This window comes from Lepidochelys kempii, chromosome 5 (assembly GCF_965140285.1).
Source record: "Lepidochelys kempii isolate rLepKem1 chromosome 5, rLepKem1.hap1, whole genome shotgun sequence".
In the NCBI taxonomy this organism is placed as follows: Eukaryota; Metazoa; Chordata; order Testudines; family Cheloniidae; genus Lepidochelys; species Lepidochelys kempii.
In genome coordinates this window covers 95,873,511-95,892,723 of record NC_136384.1, presented here as the reverse complement: position 1 = coordinate 95,892,723, position 19,213 = coordinate 95,873,511, and the positions used below count along the sequence as shown (strand labels likewise).

At 38.6% G+C, this 19,213-nt stretch overlaps 1 protein-coding gene across 5 annotated transcripts in view; it reads left to right on the top strand.

Annotated features, from left to right (window-relative positions):
• The window catches only part of VPS13A (vacuolar protein sorting 13 homolog A), a 262,972-nt gene that overhangs the window by 33,654 nt on the left and 210,105 nt on the right, over window positions 1–19,213 (top strand). For all 5 annotated transcript variants that reach the window (XM_073345103.2, XM_073345104.2, XM_073345105.2 and 2 more), the window contains exons 8-14: window positions 1,180–1,239; window positions 1,496–1,576; window positions 2,077–2,134; window positions 8,718–8,845; window positions 9,119–9,225; window positions 10,508–10,679; window positions 13,883–13,945. In XM_073345103.2, coding sequence (XP_073201204.2) covers window positions 1,180–1,239; window positions 1,496–1,576; window positions 2,077–2,134; window positions 8,718–8,845; window positions 9,119–9,225; window positions 10,508–10,679; window positions 13,883–13,945 — 669 coding nt within the window. The remainder of the gene's footprint in view (window positions 1–1,179; window positions 1,240–1,495; window positions 1,577–2,076; window positions 2,135–8,717; window positions 8,846–9,118; window positions 9,226–10,507; window positions 10,680–13,882; window positions 13,946–19,213) is intronic.

Sequence of the window (19,213 nt, the reverse complement as noted above, 5' to 3'; positions counted from 1 at the left end):
GATAGGTTCCTGATGTGCCTGGGAAAGACTCACATCATAGCCCAGTGCATGACTTGCTGCTGCAACTTCTCTCTTCAAATGAGGAGGGACAGACAGTTGAGGCTGCAATTACACTTGGGGCTTGTCTACATGAACATTTAGTTCTCATCAAGGTGCGGTGTAAATCTACCCCACGTTAGTCTGCTGTGCACGTGGATGGACCCTGTTGACATGTACTAATAGTTCCTTTGTGTGCTTTTATCTACTTAGTGTTGAAACAGAACTATAACAAATACTGAAACTTTAAGTACTTAAGAAACCAACACACTCCAGTGGGGTGGAGAGAAGGTATTGTTGCTTCTCTCATGGCAGGTGCTGTCTTTGTTCTGGGAGGCTACTTAATAGGGATGGTAGGCTGTCTGTAGAGCTGTTCTGATTAAGCAGCTTCTGTAGATCATAAATGTGAAGTTTCTATGTAAATAGAATTTAATTTCATGCAGGGCAATGCTTAGTGAAATCAGTATGCTAACATACGTCTTTTGTTTCTAGATACATACTTTTTAAGGATACTTGGTAGAAAAACTTTAGAAAATTGCACTTTATCTGCTGACAAAAATGGTATTTGTGTACTGAGTAAAAGCTGTTCCCCACAGCACTCCTCTCCTGGAGCTAGCATCATATTGTATATAAAAATGGGGAATTATCAACAAACTATGAACTTTTTACTGGTTCAAGCTACTGCATGCAACTACCACTAAAACCACAAACAGGAGCCCTTGAGTACTTTTTCCACAGAAGCTGCCTAAAGAATATCAGGAAAAAAAATTGAGGTCACCCTGCAGAAAACTTCACCTTGCTAATTTCTGGTTCATGAGTGGAGCTTGACAGTCATTGCAGGTGTATAGACCTACAGAAGATGTAGTCTGATAGTTTCAGTTAAGAAATTGAAAGCTTGGTCTAATTAAATCACTGGAAAGACTCCTGTAGTAGTTGTAGTAGTAGCTTTCGTAGTACTGAAGAATCCCAGTGATAGGCAGGTGTCCCATAATACTAGGTGGTGTACAAACAGATCAGAAAGACTGCCCATGCCCATTAACTTCAGTGGGTGTTGAGTTAGGCCCATAGTGTATTTTCTTTTGTTGTGTGGTCTGTTTGACTCTGATTTGATTGTACTAAGTCTAGACCTTTTTTCCTTTTCAGACCTCAGATCAAAATTGGAATCCATGTTTACATGATGAAGCTTCCAAGTTGTTCTATAAGGTAAAATATAGGCAGTGAATGCTATCATTATAACAAAACATTACTGGAGTAGGAGCCAGCTCCTGTGGGTTTATGTTTTTGCTAGGTAAAAGAGATCATCTATTTCTGTGTAATCAAAACTGGAGAGAGAGAGTGTGTATGTCTGTTTGTGGAGCATTTGGCCATTTTAATATCCATGAAAAAACTAAAAATAATGGAAAGTACTGAAAGAGATCACAGTGTATTTGACTTCATAAGCATTCGGTTTTATTTTCAGCTTGTACGTCTCGATAACTTTTTTGCTTACTGGAATGTGAAGTCAGTGATGTTCTACCATGGAGGTTACGATGAATCTTTGGTAAGTCAAAGGTGACATAGTGTATCCTGTACTTCCATGTTTCATGATGTGAAATGTTCAATATAGTTCCTATTCATTAGAGATCCAGTTCTGCTCTGATTAAAATCACAGGCAGTTTTGCTATTTGCAGGGTTGGGTTGTATGTTAGTAACTATTCTATTGGAAGAATACTGAATGTTAGATTAGCATACCACAAATATGTTGTGGTATAACTTATTCTTCTGTCTATCCCAAGTCACTCAAAATTACCAGTGCATTCTGTATGATGGAGTGGTGATGGTTGTTCACTCATTACATGGTTGTTAAAATCTTATGTCCTTAATGGAAGGATTTTATAGATTTAAATTGAGGGCAGACAGACTTGTTTTAAAATATATTCTGGTTTCAGAGATACTATTTCTTCTTAACACATTTAAAAAAATATTTTATTCTTTGTTATATAAAAGTGTTTGTCTTGACGTGAAAATGAAGCTCTCAAACTTTATTTTTTTTTAAAATAGAATAATTTAAAGCATGGAGTTGCCTGCCACAACATGATTCCAGAAGGTTATGATTTTGGTAAGTGTTTCTTTCACTTTCTGTACTTTCAATACTTAACAGACTATTTCACTTTTATTTTAAAAGTACTTTATTTTTAAATGAAAGTTTTACTTTTATTTAAGAACTTAAAGAACATATCACACCTCTCTTCCAAAACACTGATTAATTTCTTTCTGCAATAGAGGACTATGTTATATTTGTGTCTTTACATTTGCCATAGGCATTACAGCATGTAAATTTATTCTATAGAAATGTTTTTGCTTAAGAACTAAAATAGATAGCAATTATAAACCATACATTTAATGTTACCATTCCTTGTTGTTCATATAACAGATGAACTGAATTTTAAAATAACAAAAGCTTTAACAGTAATAATAAACACTTAAATGAAGAAAATACAGCTCTGTATGATGCTGGACTAATAGTTTTAGTGTTAACTAAATTGTATTGAGGGTGTTTTATTTTTTTTTGAAAAAAGGTACAGTAGCAGCCACCCATAAGTGTCAGTCAGTAAAAATGCATTGTTCTATTATTTGTACTGTGATCTCATGTTCATATTTTTCTTTTGTACTTCATTTTGAGGAGCATCACTAATTGTAAAGGAGTGAATCCCACAGTTAGTCTGTTGCACAAAATTTGCTTTTTCGTACATTGTCTTACTGAGAGGTATGCTCATGGTAAATTTGCGGAAGGAAGAATACAACCAAAGGCAAGGTCTGCCTTTGGAGCCTGCAAATGTGAATTGTCAATTTTTGTAACTTCTAAATGTCAACAATACTTTTGGCTATTTTTAGTATTCAAAACAATTGCAGTTATAATCTTAACTGGTTACAGGGTCATCAAGGTGAAAAGCTTCATTGTGTCTCCCCCACTCTCCACAAAAGTTCCAGTTTGTAGCTTATTCAGTTGTTCCTACACCTTGTTCTTTTACAGTCACCCAGGACTGGTCTGTGAGGCCTGCAACTATGGGTTCCCCTGGGTTCTGAGGCTGGAAGAGGGACTACTCAGGTAGTTTCCAACAGCTTTAAGGCCTGTTGTGAACTTTTTTCAGACTGTTCGCCTCTCTGTGGAATTATCAGGGCAATCCCTAGCAGTAGTGGTGGAGCTCTGAGCTCCCTTGCTGCACATCAGAGAAGCCAAAGGATCAAGGAACCTGACCCCCTTAATCCCCCACACCTTCAGAAGTAGTAAAGCCAGGTAGGGATGGACGGTCATGATGTTGTGGGGACTACTACAGCCAAGTTCCATGTCTTTCTTTGTGGAACTTAGAAGTACCGCAGTACTGGACACTGGGCTTCTGGATGTATCCCTTGCAGATAGCAAATAACTGGGATACTTTACAATAACCCCTCACAAATGGAGGAAGACAGGAGAGACCCTATGAGAGAGAGGAAGGATGAACCCATGTAAGAGTAGAAAGGAGTCATCATGAGAGACCTTGACAATGTGGATAGGGGAAGGAGAAGAAGTTGTGAAATATAGAAGGATCAAAGAGGGCAGAAATCAAGTGTAAAGAGGAGCAAATAGAAAAGGAACAATACAGTATGTGGAAGAGAACAACAGAGGTGAGTCAAAAATAATTTAGTTAGAGGAGAGAAATGGAAGGATTTCAAAAAGGAAGAGGAGAGAAGATTGATGAGCTAAAAGGGAAAGAAGAATAAGGAAAATGGTCAGATGGAAGGGAGGAGGAAGAAAATGATAGAGTTGGAAAACAAGGTAGAGAAAATGAGGGAACAAGAGGAGACAGATACTCATAAACTTTTAGGTTAGTTAATGTTACATATTCTCCTTTATCTTATTGTATTTCCATGGCTGATGTCCTGTATATTTTTAAGTTTGAAAGAAATGTCAGGTGAGTTCAGTAAGTAAGTTCATTTGGTACAGTTCCACGTGGGAGATTATTAGTTAAATTGGAAATGAGGATTAATATGAGAAGTAAAAGGTGGATAAGGAACTGGTTAAAGGGGAGACTACAATGGGTCATACTGAAAGGTGAAAGGTCAAGCTGGTGGGAGGTTACTAGTGGAGTTCCTCGGATTGGTATTGGGGCTGATCTTATTTAACATTTTTATTGTTGATCTTGGCACAAAAAGTCGGTGTACGCTAATAAAATTTGTGGGTGACACAAAGTTGGGAGGTATTGCCAATACAGAGGAGGACTGGAATAACAGACAAGAATCTGGATGACGTTGTAAACTGGAGTAATAGAAAAGGGATGAAAATTAATAGTGCAAAATGCAATGTCATGCATTTAGGGACTAACAACAAGAATTTTTGCTATAAGCTGGAGACTCACCAGTTGGAAGTGACAGAGAAAGAGAGATACCTGGGTATATAGGTTGATCACAGCATGACTATGAGCCTGTGCAAAAGGCTAATACAGTCCTAGGATACATCGAGTGAGGTATTTCCAGTAGAGACAGTGAAGTGTTAGTACCATTATACAAGGCACTGGTGAGACATCTGGAATACTGTGTGCAATGCTGGTTTCCCATGTTTAAGAAGGATTAATTCAAACTGGAACAGGTGCAGAGAGAGGCTACTAGAATGATCTGAGGAATGGAAAACCTATCTTATGAGAGACTCAGAGTTTAGCCTAACCAATAGAAGGCTGAGGGGAGATATGATTACTCTGTATAAATGATAATTATACTCTGTATAAAGGAATAAATACCAGGGAGAGAGACAACAACAACTTTAGGTTTGAAATTAGGTGAAGGTTTCTAACCGTCAGAGGAGTGAAGTTCTGGAGCAGCCTCCCAAGGGGAGCAGCGGGGGCAAAAGCTTAACTGGCTTCAAGACTGAGCTTGATAAGTTTACGGAGGGGATGGGATGACAAAACTGTCTGTAGCAAAAATCCCCAATGGCTGGAGACAGGACACTAGATGGGGAGGGCTCTGAGTAAGACAGAGAATTCTTTTCCAGGTTTCTGCCTGGTGGGTCTTGCCCACATGCTCAGGATCTAACTGATCATCACATTTGGGGTCAGGAAGGAATTTCCCCTCGGGTCAGTTTGGCAGAGACCATGGGCGTTTTTCACCTCCTCCTGCAGCCTGGGGCGTGGGTCACTTGCAGGTTTAAACTCGTGTAAATGATGAATTCTCTGTAACTTGAAGTCTTTAAACCAGGATTTGAGGACTTCAGTAACTCTGCTAGAGGTTACGGGTCTATAATAGGAGTGGGAGGGTGAGGTTCTGTGGCCTGCAATATGCAGGAGGTCAGACTAGATGATCATGATGGTCCCTTCTGACCTTGAAGTCTATGAGGGTATGGGGGTGGCCATTTTGAGTGTTAATATCATTCTTCACTCTGGATTCTGTAGACTTGGAGAGAAGGTAAAGAAAATAACCTAAAATTCACCAGTATGTGCATATACAACCCTCCAACAGATGCTTTTGAAGAATTATCATTTTAAAAAATCTTCAGATGTTGAAAACTACTCAAACAGGTGGGCAGCAATTCTACAGCAGATGAGGCTGGTATTGGTGTTGAAAGTAATCCTAATAATCATCTTGCTTGTCTTCTCCAAAATCTTAAAGCTAGCCCTGACTGTAAATGCTACATTGCGAAGCATTTAGTGCTGTTATGGTCTGTCATGGCAATAATCCTTCGAAAATACAAGTTTACTTTTTGTTTTGGTTGTAGATATTCCAGAGCAGCCATGCAGTCTGTCTTAAAGAATGGCAAATCTTTCAGCTCTCTGCTTAGGTTTCTTTCTTGAAAGTGTTCTCACGGGGTTTTGAAACTTATACTCCATTCATTTAACATTTTGCTATGGTTTAAATTTTTTTGGTGCTTCTTGGCAATCACAACGGCATGACCGTAACAACTATATTTTAACTGTACAGGGATGTTTAGCATATGTTGTTATAGATTATTTGATACTGCCATGAAAGTATATCATTTTGAATGTATAACTACCTTCCAAAAGGAAATAATACACTGTACAAAAATGGAATAATTTTCTGTTGTTATTTATCAATCAAAGTTACTTGTGTTGAGTCCTGGTGCCTTATGCTTATGTCATAGATATCCTCAGAAAACTGCTTGAAACTGTATGATGTATACAATCTCTGCTTACTGTAGGCATTTAGAATAACAAAGGAGATGGTTGTTTCTCTGAATACTCTAAATTCTCTTTTTTGAGTGGCTTCTGCATATTCCCGCTCATGAGCTGCACCAGCTGTGTGCAACTCAGATGTTGGAACCTGACTAGCGGTGCCTGTTGGAATGCTCACGTGCCCCTTCCTGTTGGCTGTAAAAGGGAGCCATCTGTAAAACTCCAGCCATCTCAGTTCCTTCCACTTGCCAACTGTGATGGATTAGGCATCACTCTGGACCTTGGGTCCAGATAGTGCCTTTTAGATAGTGCCAAGGTAGTTTCAAAATTCTGTTTTTTAGATAACTTCCTATTGTTTTTTAAATAGTTACTGTTATGCAGTTACTTAGTATAGGGTTTTAATAGCTTAGTAAATTAGTTTTTATTATAAATTGTGTAGCATTGATAAGCTTCGGCTCTGGACTAAGATCTCATGGTGGATCTGAAGATCAGATAACTAGGCTTCAAATGCTGCGCCTTTTGCTCTTTGCTTTTTCCAGTGTTGGATGCACAAACATGCTCTCTTACCTCCCTCAGAGAAGGACATTCACCCTGCAGCTGTTTCATCTGTAGCACCTTTATCCTGAGAGTACAAATGGAGAGACAGAACAGGTTACAAGCCTTACTCCTTTGGGAGGCACTTGCAGCTTAACCTTGCAATTGGACAGTATGGTTGGCTATGAGAAAGGGCATAGACCAGCTTTGGTGACAAATGAATTTGTGGACAAGACTAAATGTCATAAGTTTATTGGAAAAGACCCAAAACTTATGGATCAGAAATCTGAGCCATTCCACAAACAAGAACTTCCTTGGCTCCTGTTGCATCAGAACAAAGTAGAGGATCATTACCTGGCAGTAGAGCTAAGAAGCACCTGGTTGTGATGACGGATCCAGCTGTAACACCAGTTCCCAGAGACCTGGTTCTTGTATAGAAACCATGGTTAGTCTTTAAGGTGCCACCGGACTTCGTGTTAGTCTGTATCCACAAAAACAAGGCTACCCCCTGATACTTGATACCGATTAAGGGCTCAGTTGTCAAGACACAGAGAAGCAGCAAAGGGTGATATTGGATCTGTGTATCAGTTCTGATCCTTTTACCCCACCTCCTATAATGGGACTAGGGCAAATCCATTGCTCAGATGCCTCTTCCTTGATTAGATCTAGAGAGTGAAGATGTACAGAAGACATCTTCTCCAGAATCAAATGTAGCAGAAATGGCTGTACATGATAGCTTTTTTGGCTTTGGACTCTGTGTAATATAAGCAGTCTTAGAAAAATTCCATTGAAGGGGAGGAAATTATCTTTAGTATACATACAGGTATGTATTATATCTCAGTTTTAGCTGCAAGTAATCAACATCTAAGACTACATACAGGAATGGATAAAAAGTCTTACCCCAAACATGGCTTTTAAAAAGTAACCTACAAATCTTACTGTAAAATGTGTTTGGATGCCCCCAACTGCCAATTTAAATGAGGAGTAGGCAACATGTTATGAAGGAATTTTGTGAAGAGATTTGCAGGTCACTGTCAAATGACAAGATTAATAAATTAATTGGATTCTGTGTACAATAGTTGGATGTTGGCATTCACATTTTAATGCTGTTATCCTGGAACCTTCATTAAGGTCCCAAGTATGCAATTGTATCCACAAAGGTTCCTCATTCCATCTATGCAGATGCAGCTTGCAGAATCGGGAGCCACGTAATGAATAGAAACCTGCCCTGAATATTTAGACAGCTATTAGTTTTCTACTGCTCCTCCTTAGTACTTCCCTGGATCCTGTGTCAATATGATGTAGATGTTTACTTGTACTCACACCTTAAGCTTCAAATCTAAGTCTATCATGTGTGTTCATCCCTTTAAGTACAGCTGACAGAATATGAAAGAGTTTACCAAAGTTTATTTTCATCAGTTGTCAGTATTTCATTTTCTTCATAATTTGCTGACACTTTCAATTTGCTGAACTGAAGATTTAGTGAAATTAATGTCCGTGCAGATACACCATACTCAAAGCAATGAATAGCTTTGTGTCTATAATATATTGGTGCAAATTGAGATCACGAGTAAAAATTCGAGAGAATAGTACTTGTCATATGGTAATAATTGGTGTAGTGAAATAAATATTATGGTTGAATGATTTTCCTAATGCAATAGAGAACTCGGCATCATAAGAGGCAAATAAAATTTAAGTTTTCCTGCAAATTGAGATTACTTTTTGAAATTCCTGACTTGTGATTCTGTTGAGGAGAATTTTGTAAATAAATTCCCTTTCAAATGTCGACTGGTTTGGGGTTTGGCTCAGTTCAAATTGAGTACAATATATTTAAGTTGCCGTAATACAATCCTTATGTTCTGAAATGTGGTGTTTCAAGTGAGTGGCATGATGTAACTTTCAGTGGAGTCTATCTTGCGTGAATATTAGACTGTATTAAATAACTTACTTGTTTTCACATTTCAGTTTCTTTTAATTCACGTTTTTTTCTAAAATTTTATTTTCTAGTATTCCGTCCAATTTCCGCTAAAGCCAAACTCCGTATGAATCCTCGATCTGATTTTGACTTTTCTTCACCAAAAATGAACTTAGATGTAAATTTACAGGATATAGCCATTGAGTTCAATAAACCACAGGTAACATTTCTTTTGTGAGATTCAGTTGTTTGATTCAATAAAAATATCAGTGGATTTATTAGTCTGGAACTTCTTCTGAGTTTTTCAGAAATAATAAATAGCATAAAAAGTTACTGAAAGGAAATGTTCTATTAAAAGGAACCTACCAAATTAGACCTCTTTGAACCCTATAGTGTACTTGACCTTAAACAATTCTGCTTTGGAGACATTTTGGTTTATATTGTGTTTCTGTCTTTTTGCAAATTATAACATTTTGACTTATATTTTGTATAGTACTTCAGTGTTATGGAGCTCCTTGAGTCTATTGATATGATGACCCGGAATCTGCCATACCGGAAGTACAGACCCGATGTTCCTTTGCACAACAATGCCAAGAAGTGGTAAAATCTCTTAAAAGCTTTTAAATAAATTTTTATAAATTGTTTACTTGAAATAATTTTCTGATGATAGTTTTCCTCTTTAAATGAGTGTGTTGCATAAATTCCCCACAGAAATTTTTGCTTATCTGAGTTTTACTTTATACATTTTGTAGATCTACTTCTCCCCCTACACTCTCTCTATCCTTTCCCCCACCAAGTTAGCTTGTGGCATCTTGGAGTGTATCGTGATTTTAACAGTGCATCACACTACAAGTTTTTATCTGTTACCATTGCAGTTTCCATGAAACTGATAATGCTGACAATACTTCATCGGATGAAGTGAGCTGTAGCTCACGAAAGCTTATGCTCAAATAAATTTGTTAGTTTCTAAGGTGCCACAAGTACTACTTCTCTTTTTGCAGATACAGACTAACATGGCTGCTACTCTGAAACCTGACAATACACTGATTCTTGTCCATTTCAATATATTTTTAGCTTACAAGGGAGGAACTGATCTGAATGGATACCTGATGTTATAATGGACATGTACACATCCACAAACCAAAATGAATTCATGCAAACTGCTTTCCTTGCTATATGTCAAGGCCAACTGTAAACCCCAGGAGACAGAACTCACTTTTAGGTAGCTAGGATATGGTTAAAGAGGATTTACAGTACTGCAGCTGTCATTCTGAGTATACTATCCTGTGTAGATCCACACTCACTCTCTTCTGCCTGTGAGTTTAAGGGTTTGTGCAACTGTGCTCTGGTTTTTAGTACTTTATAGTTTTTTTAAAAAAAGTGAATTGTTGCGAGACTAGGATACAGTAAATACAGCATACTTACTCAAATCTTGCAATTGTTGTCTTGAGCAGCACATTTCTAGAAACTTCTGAATTTGATAGCATTCTGTCTGGTATCTATACTCTGATTGTGGATGAAACTCCAGTGTGGCTGTGGAGGTCATTAGTTGAAGAATACTACCGTTAGCTATAAATACTTAGATCTTTTGCGTGGCGGTGAAGATAAAGTAGCATGCACTTTTTTCAAAAGCTCCCCACAGGTTTGCAGAAAACACTTGTACTTCAAAGGATTAGGACAAAGCAACCTATTAACCTCTGAGAAAAAAACTGTAACCTTTAAGTGATACCCTTCTGATGGACCAGAGTATTGGTATTTGACAAGGTGTTACGCCCTTGAGCAACTTGGTTCTATTTGGAGATGGGTCAGTGTGGAATGTGGAAAGAAGTGCTTTTAACTTTTACTGGTATATAACAAACACTTTAATTTGTTTTTGCATTAGGTGGAAATACATTATTAATGGTATTCTGGAAGTAAATGTTCAACCCAAGCTTAATATGTGGTCATGGGAACACATTCGACACCATAGAAAACAAGTGAAGAACTACAAAGAGATGTATAAAATGAAGATAACATCAAAGAACCCAAGTGAAGAGATCATAAAATTGTTAGAGGTTAGCATTTTCCATTTGATATTGAGCACCAAAACTTAGAAATATCTTAGATATAAATGGTCAGACACAGATGGTCAGAAATTCAGTAGTAAAATTCAGTAAAACTTACTAAAGGCCTGATATTGCAACCTTATTCAAATTGACTAGTAATATGCCTTGTAAGTAGTACAGTGGTACTAATTACATTGAGTAAGGGTTATAGACTGAGTCCTTAATGATTAGAGTGAAGAAAATTAGTGGTGTTTTCCTCTGGTTCTTGCCTTCAAAAATGAAATGCTTGGATTGTGTTGAAAGACCTATGCACTATATAACAAAGTATAAGAGTATAGTTATTAGCATTTTATGTAAGAACTGCCATACTGGGTCAGAGCAGTAGTCCATTTAGCCCAGTATCCTGTCGCCAGAAGTAGTCAATAACAGAGCTCAGGGGAGGTATAGAGAACAGAACAATTTTGGGAAGATCCACCTCTGTCTTCTGGCATTCAGAAGTTTAGAGTCATCTCAAGCATGGGGTTGCATCCCTGACCACGTTAGCTTAGTAGCCATTGATGCACCTGTTTTCCATGAACTGATCTTTTTTCTTTTTTTTTAACCCGTTGCACTATATATATTTATATATAAATAAAATTAAGTAATATATCTTACCTCTTCTCTGCCACTCCTGCTAACTGTGTGTTGCCTCTGTGTGTTTTATTTGTGTAATTTAGATGGTAATTTAGAGAATTTGCCATTTTCTGTATCTGTAAAGCACTATTCGTGCCTATGGTGCAGTATAAATTATGGAGATGCTTGGTGATTCCTAGGTTTTGAGGGGTGGTGGCTAGACCAATTAGTAGGGAAATCCAGTCAATATCTTTGTCCTTTCAATTTTCTGTGTAGTGTTGTCTGGTTTCTCTTATATTTTTGAAATTAGGCTGAAATTAGGCCATAGCAGTGCTACTTTTCATTGTTGACAGTTTTTTTTTTTTTAAATGTCTTTACATAAAATTAGTAGAGGAGCTGGGTCGTGAATAGGTCTGTTGTAATGGGTTGTCTTAAAAAACAAAAACTGGAGTTAGTCATATTTAGCTGCTGATTCACATTGTAATTGAAAATTTACAACCATGCATTTAAATGTCTGATTGGGGCTGGATGTGTGCACAGCCTTTATCAGAAGCTACTTTTTTCTGTCATGTTACTTTACAGAGGAGAAGATGCATAATGGTGCATATGCAACTATTGATGTGATACAATATTATGTAAGCAGCACTGCCATCTCTAGCTTGCATAGTCCTCCTGTCCCTTCATAAGCTTTTAGAAAAATATATCGGAAATTAATAAATAATTTAGTTTGGAAGCAGTTAAAGTTACTGTATACTTATGACATACCTGACACAAACCCACACAATTAAACAAATGAAAAGTTAAGTCGCCTACCTGTATGTACTCTACTCCTTTACCCACAGTGATGTTCTGCCTTCTGTTGTGATGTTGCCATAGAGCTTAATTTGAGCTCAGTGCAGTAACTATCTCATGAAGTACATGCACAAACATAAGCATAGTAAAGATCAACATCAGGCAACTGTGCTGTCGCTATGTCCCTTGAAGCTGAATGGATCATTATGCAACCATAAGTCATATTCTGTTAACTTCTTGGAATGAGAGGTGAGAGAACATGAGCTGATACAATTGAGGCACAAAGACGAGTGATTTAGTTACTCTGTTAGTTTTAAAAAGATAATTGACTTAGATAAAAATTTATCTTCTATTTTAGAAAGAGTGTACTATGAAACTTGTTTTGAAGATGATGTTGAAATAGTGCCGTGAGCTGTCTTTCTTCCAGCCAATATTTTCCTCACCTGATGTCAAGTGTAAAAAAGATCTACTTAAAATAACTAGATTTATTAGGTCACTTGTGTGTTAATTTTTAACAGAGTCCATTACAAAGTGTATCCAGCTTTTAATTTGAGTGTTAGGTTAGCTTTCATCTAAAAAAACCCATATAAAAATGGTTCTTTTATTGCATTTCTTGTTAGTAAAATATATCCTTTAAATGACAATTGCATTGTAATGTTAATTCTGTAAGGGTGTGTCAAGAGTAGAAACCAGTTGGAGGCCATGTTCCCCTTAAAATAATCTTATTTTTCCTGACAGTTATATTCATCTTTTTCTCCTTCACTACTCTCCAACCTAGGAGTTCTCTACTTGTCAAATGGTTTCATTCCAAAATACAATTTTTGCACAAACCAGTTTCAAAATTCACCCAGATTTAAATATCTCTTGAGCTCAGTTGAGCTACAAACCCTGTAAATCACATAGTCCTTTTGAATGGGGATTTTCCAGTTTTGTTTTTTTAACCTTTCTTCATGGCTCATGGTAGTCCATACCATTTGGCTGCAATTGCCAGTTGAGAGCTCTATACATCCATTTTTGTCGTTTTGTAATACTTTTGGCTGAAAGACACTATAAAAATGTACACTGTGATTGTTTTCAGAAGGTAGCATCATTAATAGATGAATTTTTCGTGTAGGGATCATCTCAAGTATTAGTAGGGGTAGTCAATAGGTAGACCCTGGGTCAAATCTGGACTGCCAGATGCTTTCGAATGGACTCCAAAATCTCTTTATTTACTTATTATTTTTTTATTATTTTCTCTGGATTCTTGACTTACCTTGACCAAGAAATTTGGACCTTGACAAAAATAATTGATTACCCTGGTATTACTATTTATTAGGTTATATAAGTTATTAAAAGTCTAGACCATTTAAAGGTAAGGTGGAATGGAACTAACAGTTGGAGATGACAGTGAAGTATTTATACTAATCATGTCTTCAGAGGGTAATATGTAAGGCATGCAGAAATAACCAGTATGTTGGACTACTATGTCTTGTGCCCTGGAATAGGAATCTAGATAGGATGTATCTTCAAATGACAGTGCTGGTAAGTAAATTAAAAACAGTAAAGATAAAATTATGCAGATAGATCTTACTAAAAATGCTATGTTCGTGAAATAAATATATCGTAAATAAGGAAAAATGCTTCAATTGCTCATTAATTGAGAATATGCTACTTTGCACTACAGATGGTTTGGGGCAAACAGTACAGAAAGTTGGAGCATACAGTCACTGAATAAAACAATAACAGACTTTGTTAAATATATGAATCATGTATCATTTTTATTACCTGAGCAGTTAATATTGTATTTTTTTTCTCTTACTTTCTAGGAATTTGAAAAGTCCCTGGATATATTTAACATCACTCTAGCAAGACAACAGGCAGAAGTTGAGGTAAAATTGCTATCATTAAGCTCAGTGAAAATAAAGCAATATATAAAATGGGATTTTGGATTGAGGAGTTCTTAAGCAGATAAATTCTTGGACTCCTGCCTTTTAATTGTAAAGTTTGCTGAGTTGCTCACTGTCTTCTTGCCTTTGATTGATAGTTACATGGGCGTGATTGGGCTGAGTCTGTCAGCAAGCAGCATCCTGAGTGGACAAGAACTTGGTGGCCCCATAATCTTCTTTAAATCAGCAGCGCAAATTTCTTTCCATTTTTAGCCCATACGACTTGCTCTGAATATGTAATGGGTAAAGAACTGCATAACTTACCTTTTTCTCAGCTGCAGTACACACTTCATTATTTTATTCTTTCTTTTCCTTCCAGACAAATGACTGGAACTGAAACCACTATTTCATGTTGTCAAGGTTCCTTCCCCACTCTGAACTCTAGGGTACAGATGTGGGGACCCGCATGAAAGCCCCCTAAGCTTATTTCTACCAGCTTAGGTTAAAACCTGGTACGCTGCCACCACCCAGCGATTTAACAAAGAATCGGGAAGAGACCACTTGACAAAGAGACGGGAAGAGACGTCTTCCCCAAAATATCCCCCCAAGCCTTACACACACCCTTTCCTGGGGAGGCTTGAGAATAATATCCTAACCAATTGGTTACAAAATGATCAAAGACCTAAACCCCTGGATCTTGGAACAATGGAAAAATGAGTCAGGTTCTTAAAAGAAGGATTTTATTAAAAAAAAAAAAAAGGGTAAAAATCATCTCTTTAAAATCAGGATGGAAAATACTTTACAGGGTATTCAGATTCAAAACACAGAGGATCCCCCTCTGGGGAAAGCGTTAAAGTTACAGAAAACAGGAATAAACTTCCCTCTTAACACAGGGAAAATTCACATAAAACAAAAGATAACCTAATCTGCCTTGTCTGGCTTACCTATACTGGTTGCAATATTGGAGACTTGGATTCGGATGGGTTGGAGAAGATGGATTTCTGTCTGGCCTCTCTGTCCCAAGAGAGAACAATCACAGAAACAAAGAACCCAAAACAAACCCTCTCTTTCCCCTGCCCAGATTTGAAAATATCTTTTGTCCCCATTGGTTCCTTTGGTCAGGTGCCAACCAGGTTATTTGAGCTTCTTAACCCTTTACAGGTAAGGAGGAATTTTAGGCTACCCTTATGGTTATGACACATGTACAGTACAAAGTTCCTGAAATTCTTGATTAATGTTGGTAGATGTTGTCCCAAATACAAGTAGCACAAAATAACTACACATTTGTAATCACATAAGGTCAGATTCTGCCATCTTTACTTGGTTAGGAGTAAACTTTTATTAGATTTATCTTTCCTAGGGTTTTGTACTGTTCATTCTTAACATAGTACCTGAGCATCTTTCATAGAAAATAGATTGGAAATAGAATAGTGTCTAGTGGACTTCATGGAGTCTTGGCTTTTCTCCCTTAAAACACAACTGAGTGAGTAAGGTGGCAAAAACTACCTCATAGTGAGTTGTTAGATAGACCTCATGAGCCTTATGCTACAGGGATGCTTATGCTTCTGATGTTACATCTAAAACTAGCTTTTTTTATCAGTAGACATTCATAAATGTGAACTATGAATAGACCCTATGAATTCAAACAGCTTTTCAGCCCAATTTATAGGTATTTTTGCTTTAGTTAATCTTTTTGACTCTGTACTATAGCATAAGAGAGCATTTGTATGCCCACTATACAGGTAAAGAATTTATATTGTAACCTGCTTAAGGACAGATTTTTGTGGTAGCATTCCATTTGGTAAATTAAAAAAACAGGAAGGAACAGTTTCTAAGATTGTCAAACCTTGGATAAAAAAATAAAATAGGACAAAAGATTCCATATCAGAGCCAATGCTATTGTTCTGAGCTCCTTCATTTCAACATGAGGATCACATTGGGGGAAAAAAGGTCTGCAGCAGCAGAAGAAAGCCAAACATGTCAGAAAAGCTCAGTCTGTGTGTGCGTCCCACTTCACTGGTTTTATGGAGGCAGTGAGGAAAACTATCCCTCAGCCTCCCTTGAAAAATCTGTTTCAGCTTAGCCTGTTGTAACACACTCCCTTACGTATCTTGTAGCTTCAGTAATGTTCAGGACTTAAAGTAGTAGTATGGGAGAAGCTGGTAGCAACCCTTAAGTTTAGGTTGCCTAACACTTTCCATTATAAGAGATTATTGCATCCTTTTTAGAGGTTCTCTAGTGCCTCAATTGTTTACAATACGTCTTTGAAATTTGGCAGGGAGAAAGCCTTTGGGCTAGAAAAGTGGATTTCTCTTTTGACCCATGAGATTCCATGCATATTTGGCTGCCTTGTAAATTGTTAAATATCTCCTTTTCTCTTCTGTTGCTTGCATTGCTGAGGCAGATTTTGACAGTATATCAGAATAAAAACTAGCAAGATCCTTCTGAAGGGGAAATGCCAAAGCAACAGTAGTCCCACATGCTAATACCTACTGGAACAGCAGGGGTGGGAGGAGCTCGTCTGGGCTCCCTATGCATGGCCACAACACTAGGCCCAGTGCATGGCCACAGTGTCCCATTCTTCTCCTCTGAGCCCCCTTCCCCCGCGCCACCAGGATTGGGATGTATAGAGAGGTGTGTGGTTTCCCCGACCACTCCCTGGTTGCAGTACATGATGCCAGCTGCTCATACTCCATTGGGACAACAGTCTTCTGCTGCCAGCTGCTTTAGTATAGTCCTGTAGCTCAAGTAATGGAAGTCTGTTCTACAATGCCGAAGGTTTAGCGTTCAAACCTTGCTGATGGTGCATGATGGAGCAGTTATAATTTTACATAATAGAATTTTTGTACCTTTTCTTAACCCCCCCAACTCCACCCCCAAAGGTGGATAAAAAATCTGATTTTTGTAATTAAATCAATTCTCTATTTGGTTTAAATTAAATATGAACATGTCACTTCCACTGTAAGTGTGTGCGTGCCCCGTTGGGGTGGCTCAAGTGCCCCCTTTTTCTGTGTGCCACTGTGTGCTGGTATAAGGGTTTAGTCTCCCTCTGTCCTTCTCAGTTCCTTCTTTCTACCAGTGACAGTTGTTGGAGCATCTCAGACTTGTTTACTTAAGTGCCTCTCTCACTCATAAATAGTTGCAGCTAATGTTAGTTTCTCAAGAAAGTTAGTGTTGGGTTTTCTTTTTTGTGTCCTCTGGGACCTTTTTTTTTGGTACCAGGCTCAGTACTGGAATGATGCCTCGCTTTCCAGGTTTTAAGTCCTGTGGAACATGTTGAAAGCCTATGCTGATTGGTGATCTTCATCCAGCCTGCCTGAAGTGCTTGGGTGAGGCCAACAGTAGTGACAAATATCACATTTGCAATGGCTTCAAATCCTGCTTGAAAAAGGATAGAGCAGTGAGGCTTATGTGTTTGCTTATGGAAGAAGCACTTTGACTCCCAGCCAAGTCATCGCATGGAGAGAGCGCCCAAGAACTTCAGCGTCATTACATAGTGTTCCACCAGATGTATCTTTGGCCCTGGGACTCCCGGGGCTGCTCTGGGCTCCATGGGGCATCCCTCCTCCAGCCAGGACCTCCCTTCAGCCATCTCAATAGCTGTGGGGAGCACATCAGACACAACGGCACTGGGAACATCATTCCCCGATACCTGACTTTGAGATGGGTACTGGGTGCCTCGAATATTACTTTGTGTCCGCTACCGTGACCAGTCCCAGGTCCTTTTCAGGTAGCTTCTCCCACCACAGATTACAGAGTTGCTGCTACCTTGGATGCCGGTTGCATCCTTATCTTCATCACCAGATGAAGCTATTGATTCAGTGGGAGATTTCCTCCAGAAGACCACAGGGCCCACCAAGACCTTCTGAAAAGAGTGGCCTTGGTGCTTGGCATCCATGCAGAAGAGCTACATGAGAGTTCTCGCAAGTTGGTAGACATCATAGTATCTGCTACCGTGGCTAAATGCTCTGTCAGTTGGTGAGATAGTTGTGGAGCTGGTCAAGACTCTTTGGCAGACACCCTCTTCACTGGCTCCCAAAAGCAAAACAAATTGAGAAGAGATACTTCATCCCCTCTAAGGGTATGAACAGTTTTACATTTACTACTTTCCGGTTTCTCTTGTGGTGGCAGCTGCCAATGAGTGGGAAAGACCGGGACAACAAACCTCCATGCCTAATAGCAAGGACTCAAAAAGATCAGACTTGTTTGGTCAAAGATTCCTTAGGGGACCTGCGGATCAGGATCACAAACCAGCAGGAACTCCTCAGGCAATATGACTGTTATTCTGGGAGAACATTGCAGAACTGAAGGACAAATTACCAGAGGATTGCAAGCAAGAGTTCTCAGTAATGGTGGAGGAGGGTAAACTGGCCACTGGAACAGCCCTTCAGGGTAGTTTTTGGATAGTGCAGATTTGGTGGCCCAAATAAGTGTTATGAGAAGGTGTTCATGATTACAGTCATCTGGACTACCTGTAAGAGCCCAACAGATCTATGGGACCTTCTGTTTGAAGGCCCTACTGTATTCTTCAAGAAAACTGTTGACAGGCTTCACAACCTTAAAGATTCCAGGGAAACACTCAAATCTCCTGGCAACGAAGAGAAAGCATTTTAATCAGCAACAACCTTTTTAACACCATAACTTTGCTACCAGTTTCCAAGATCCACCTAGGGAAAATGGAAGGAATTATAGAAGGTGCTCTCCACCGCCCTCCTCTTCAGCATCTGTGAGCTCATGCAGTTCAGCTGCTTCTTCCAAGCAGGCATTTTGTTGCTTCTCCGGAATTCACAAAATGCATGTTGGTGGTAACAGTTCGTTTTAGAAAATTAGTGTCTGTGTTCCCATATCTGGATGATTGGTTGAACATACGTTAATCAGAGTCTCAGGTCTTGTCCAGCATATCCACCACTCTGTCCACATTCAGAGCTTTGGGGCTGATAGTGAATTGAGAAAAATCAATACTGAGGCCTGTTGAGACAATAGAATTCATTAGAGCAGTCTTCAAGTCCAAAAATGCCAGGGCTTTTCTGCCACAGACGGGATTCAAAACCATTTGAGATTTAGTACTTCAGATGAAACTTACCAACCACAACAGCATGCAAGTACCGCAGGCTGTTATTTCACATGGCAGCGTATACCTGTGTAGCACAACTCGCCTGACTGTGGCTCAGGAAGTTGTAAATATAGCTAGCATCAGTATATGCCCTGAATTGTCACTACTTGGACAAGGGGGTTCGAGTACCAGAGGTAGTCCTGTTGTCTCTGGATCGG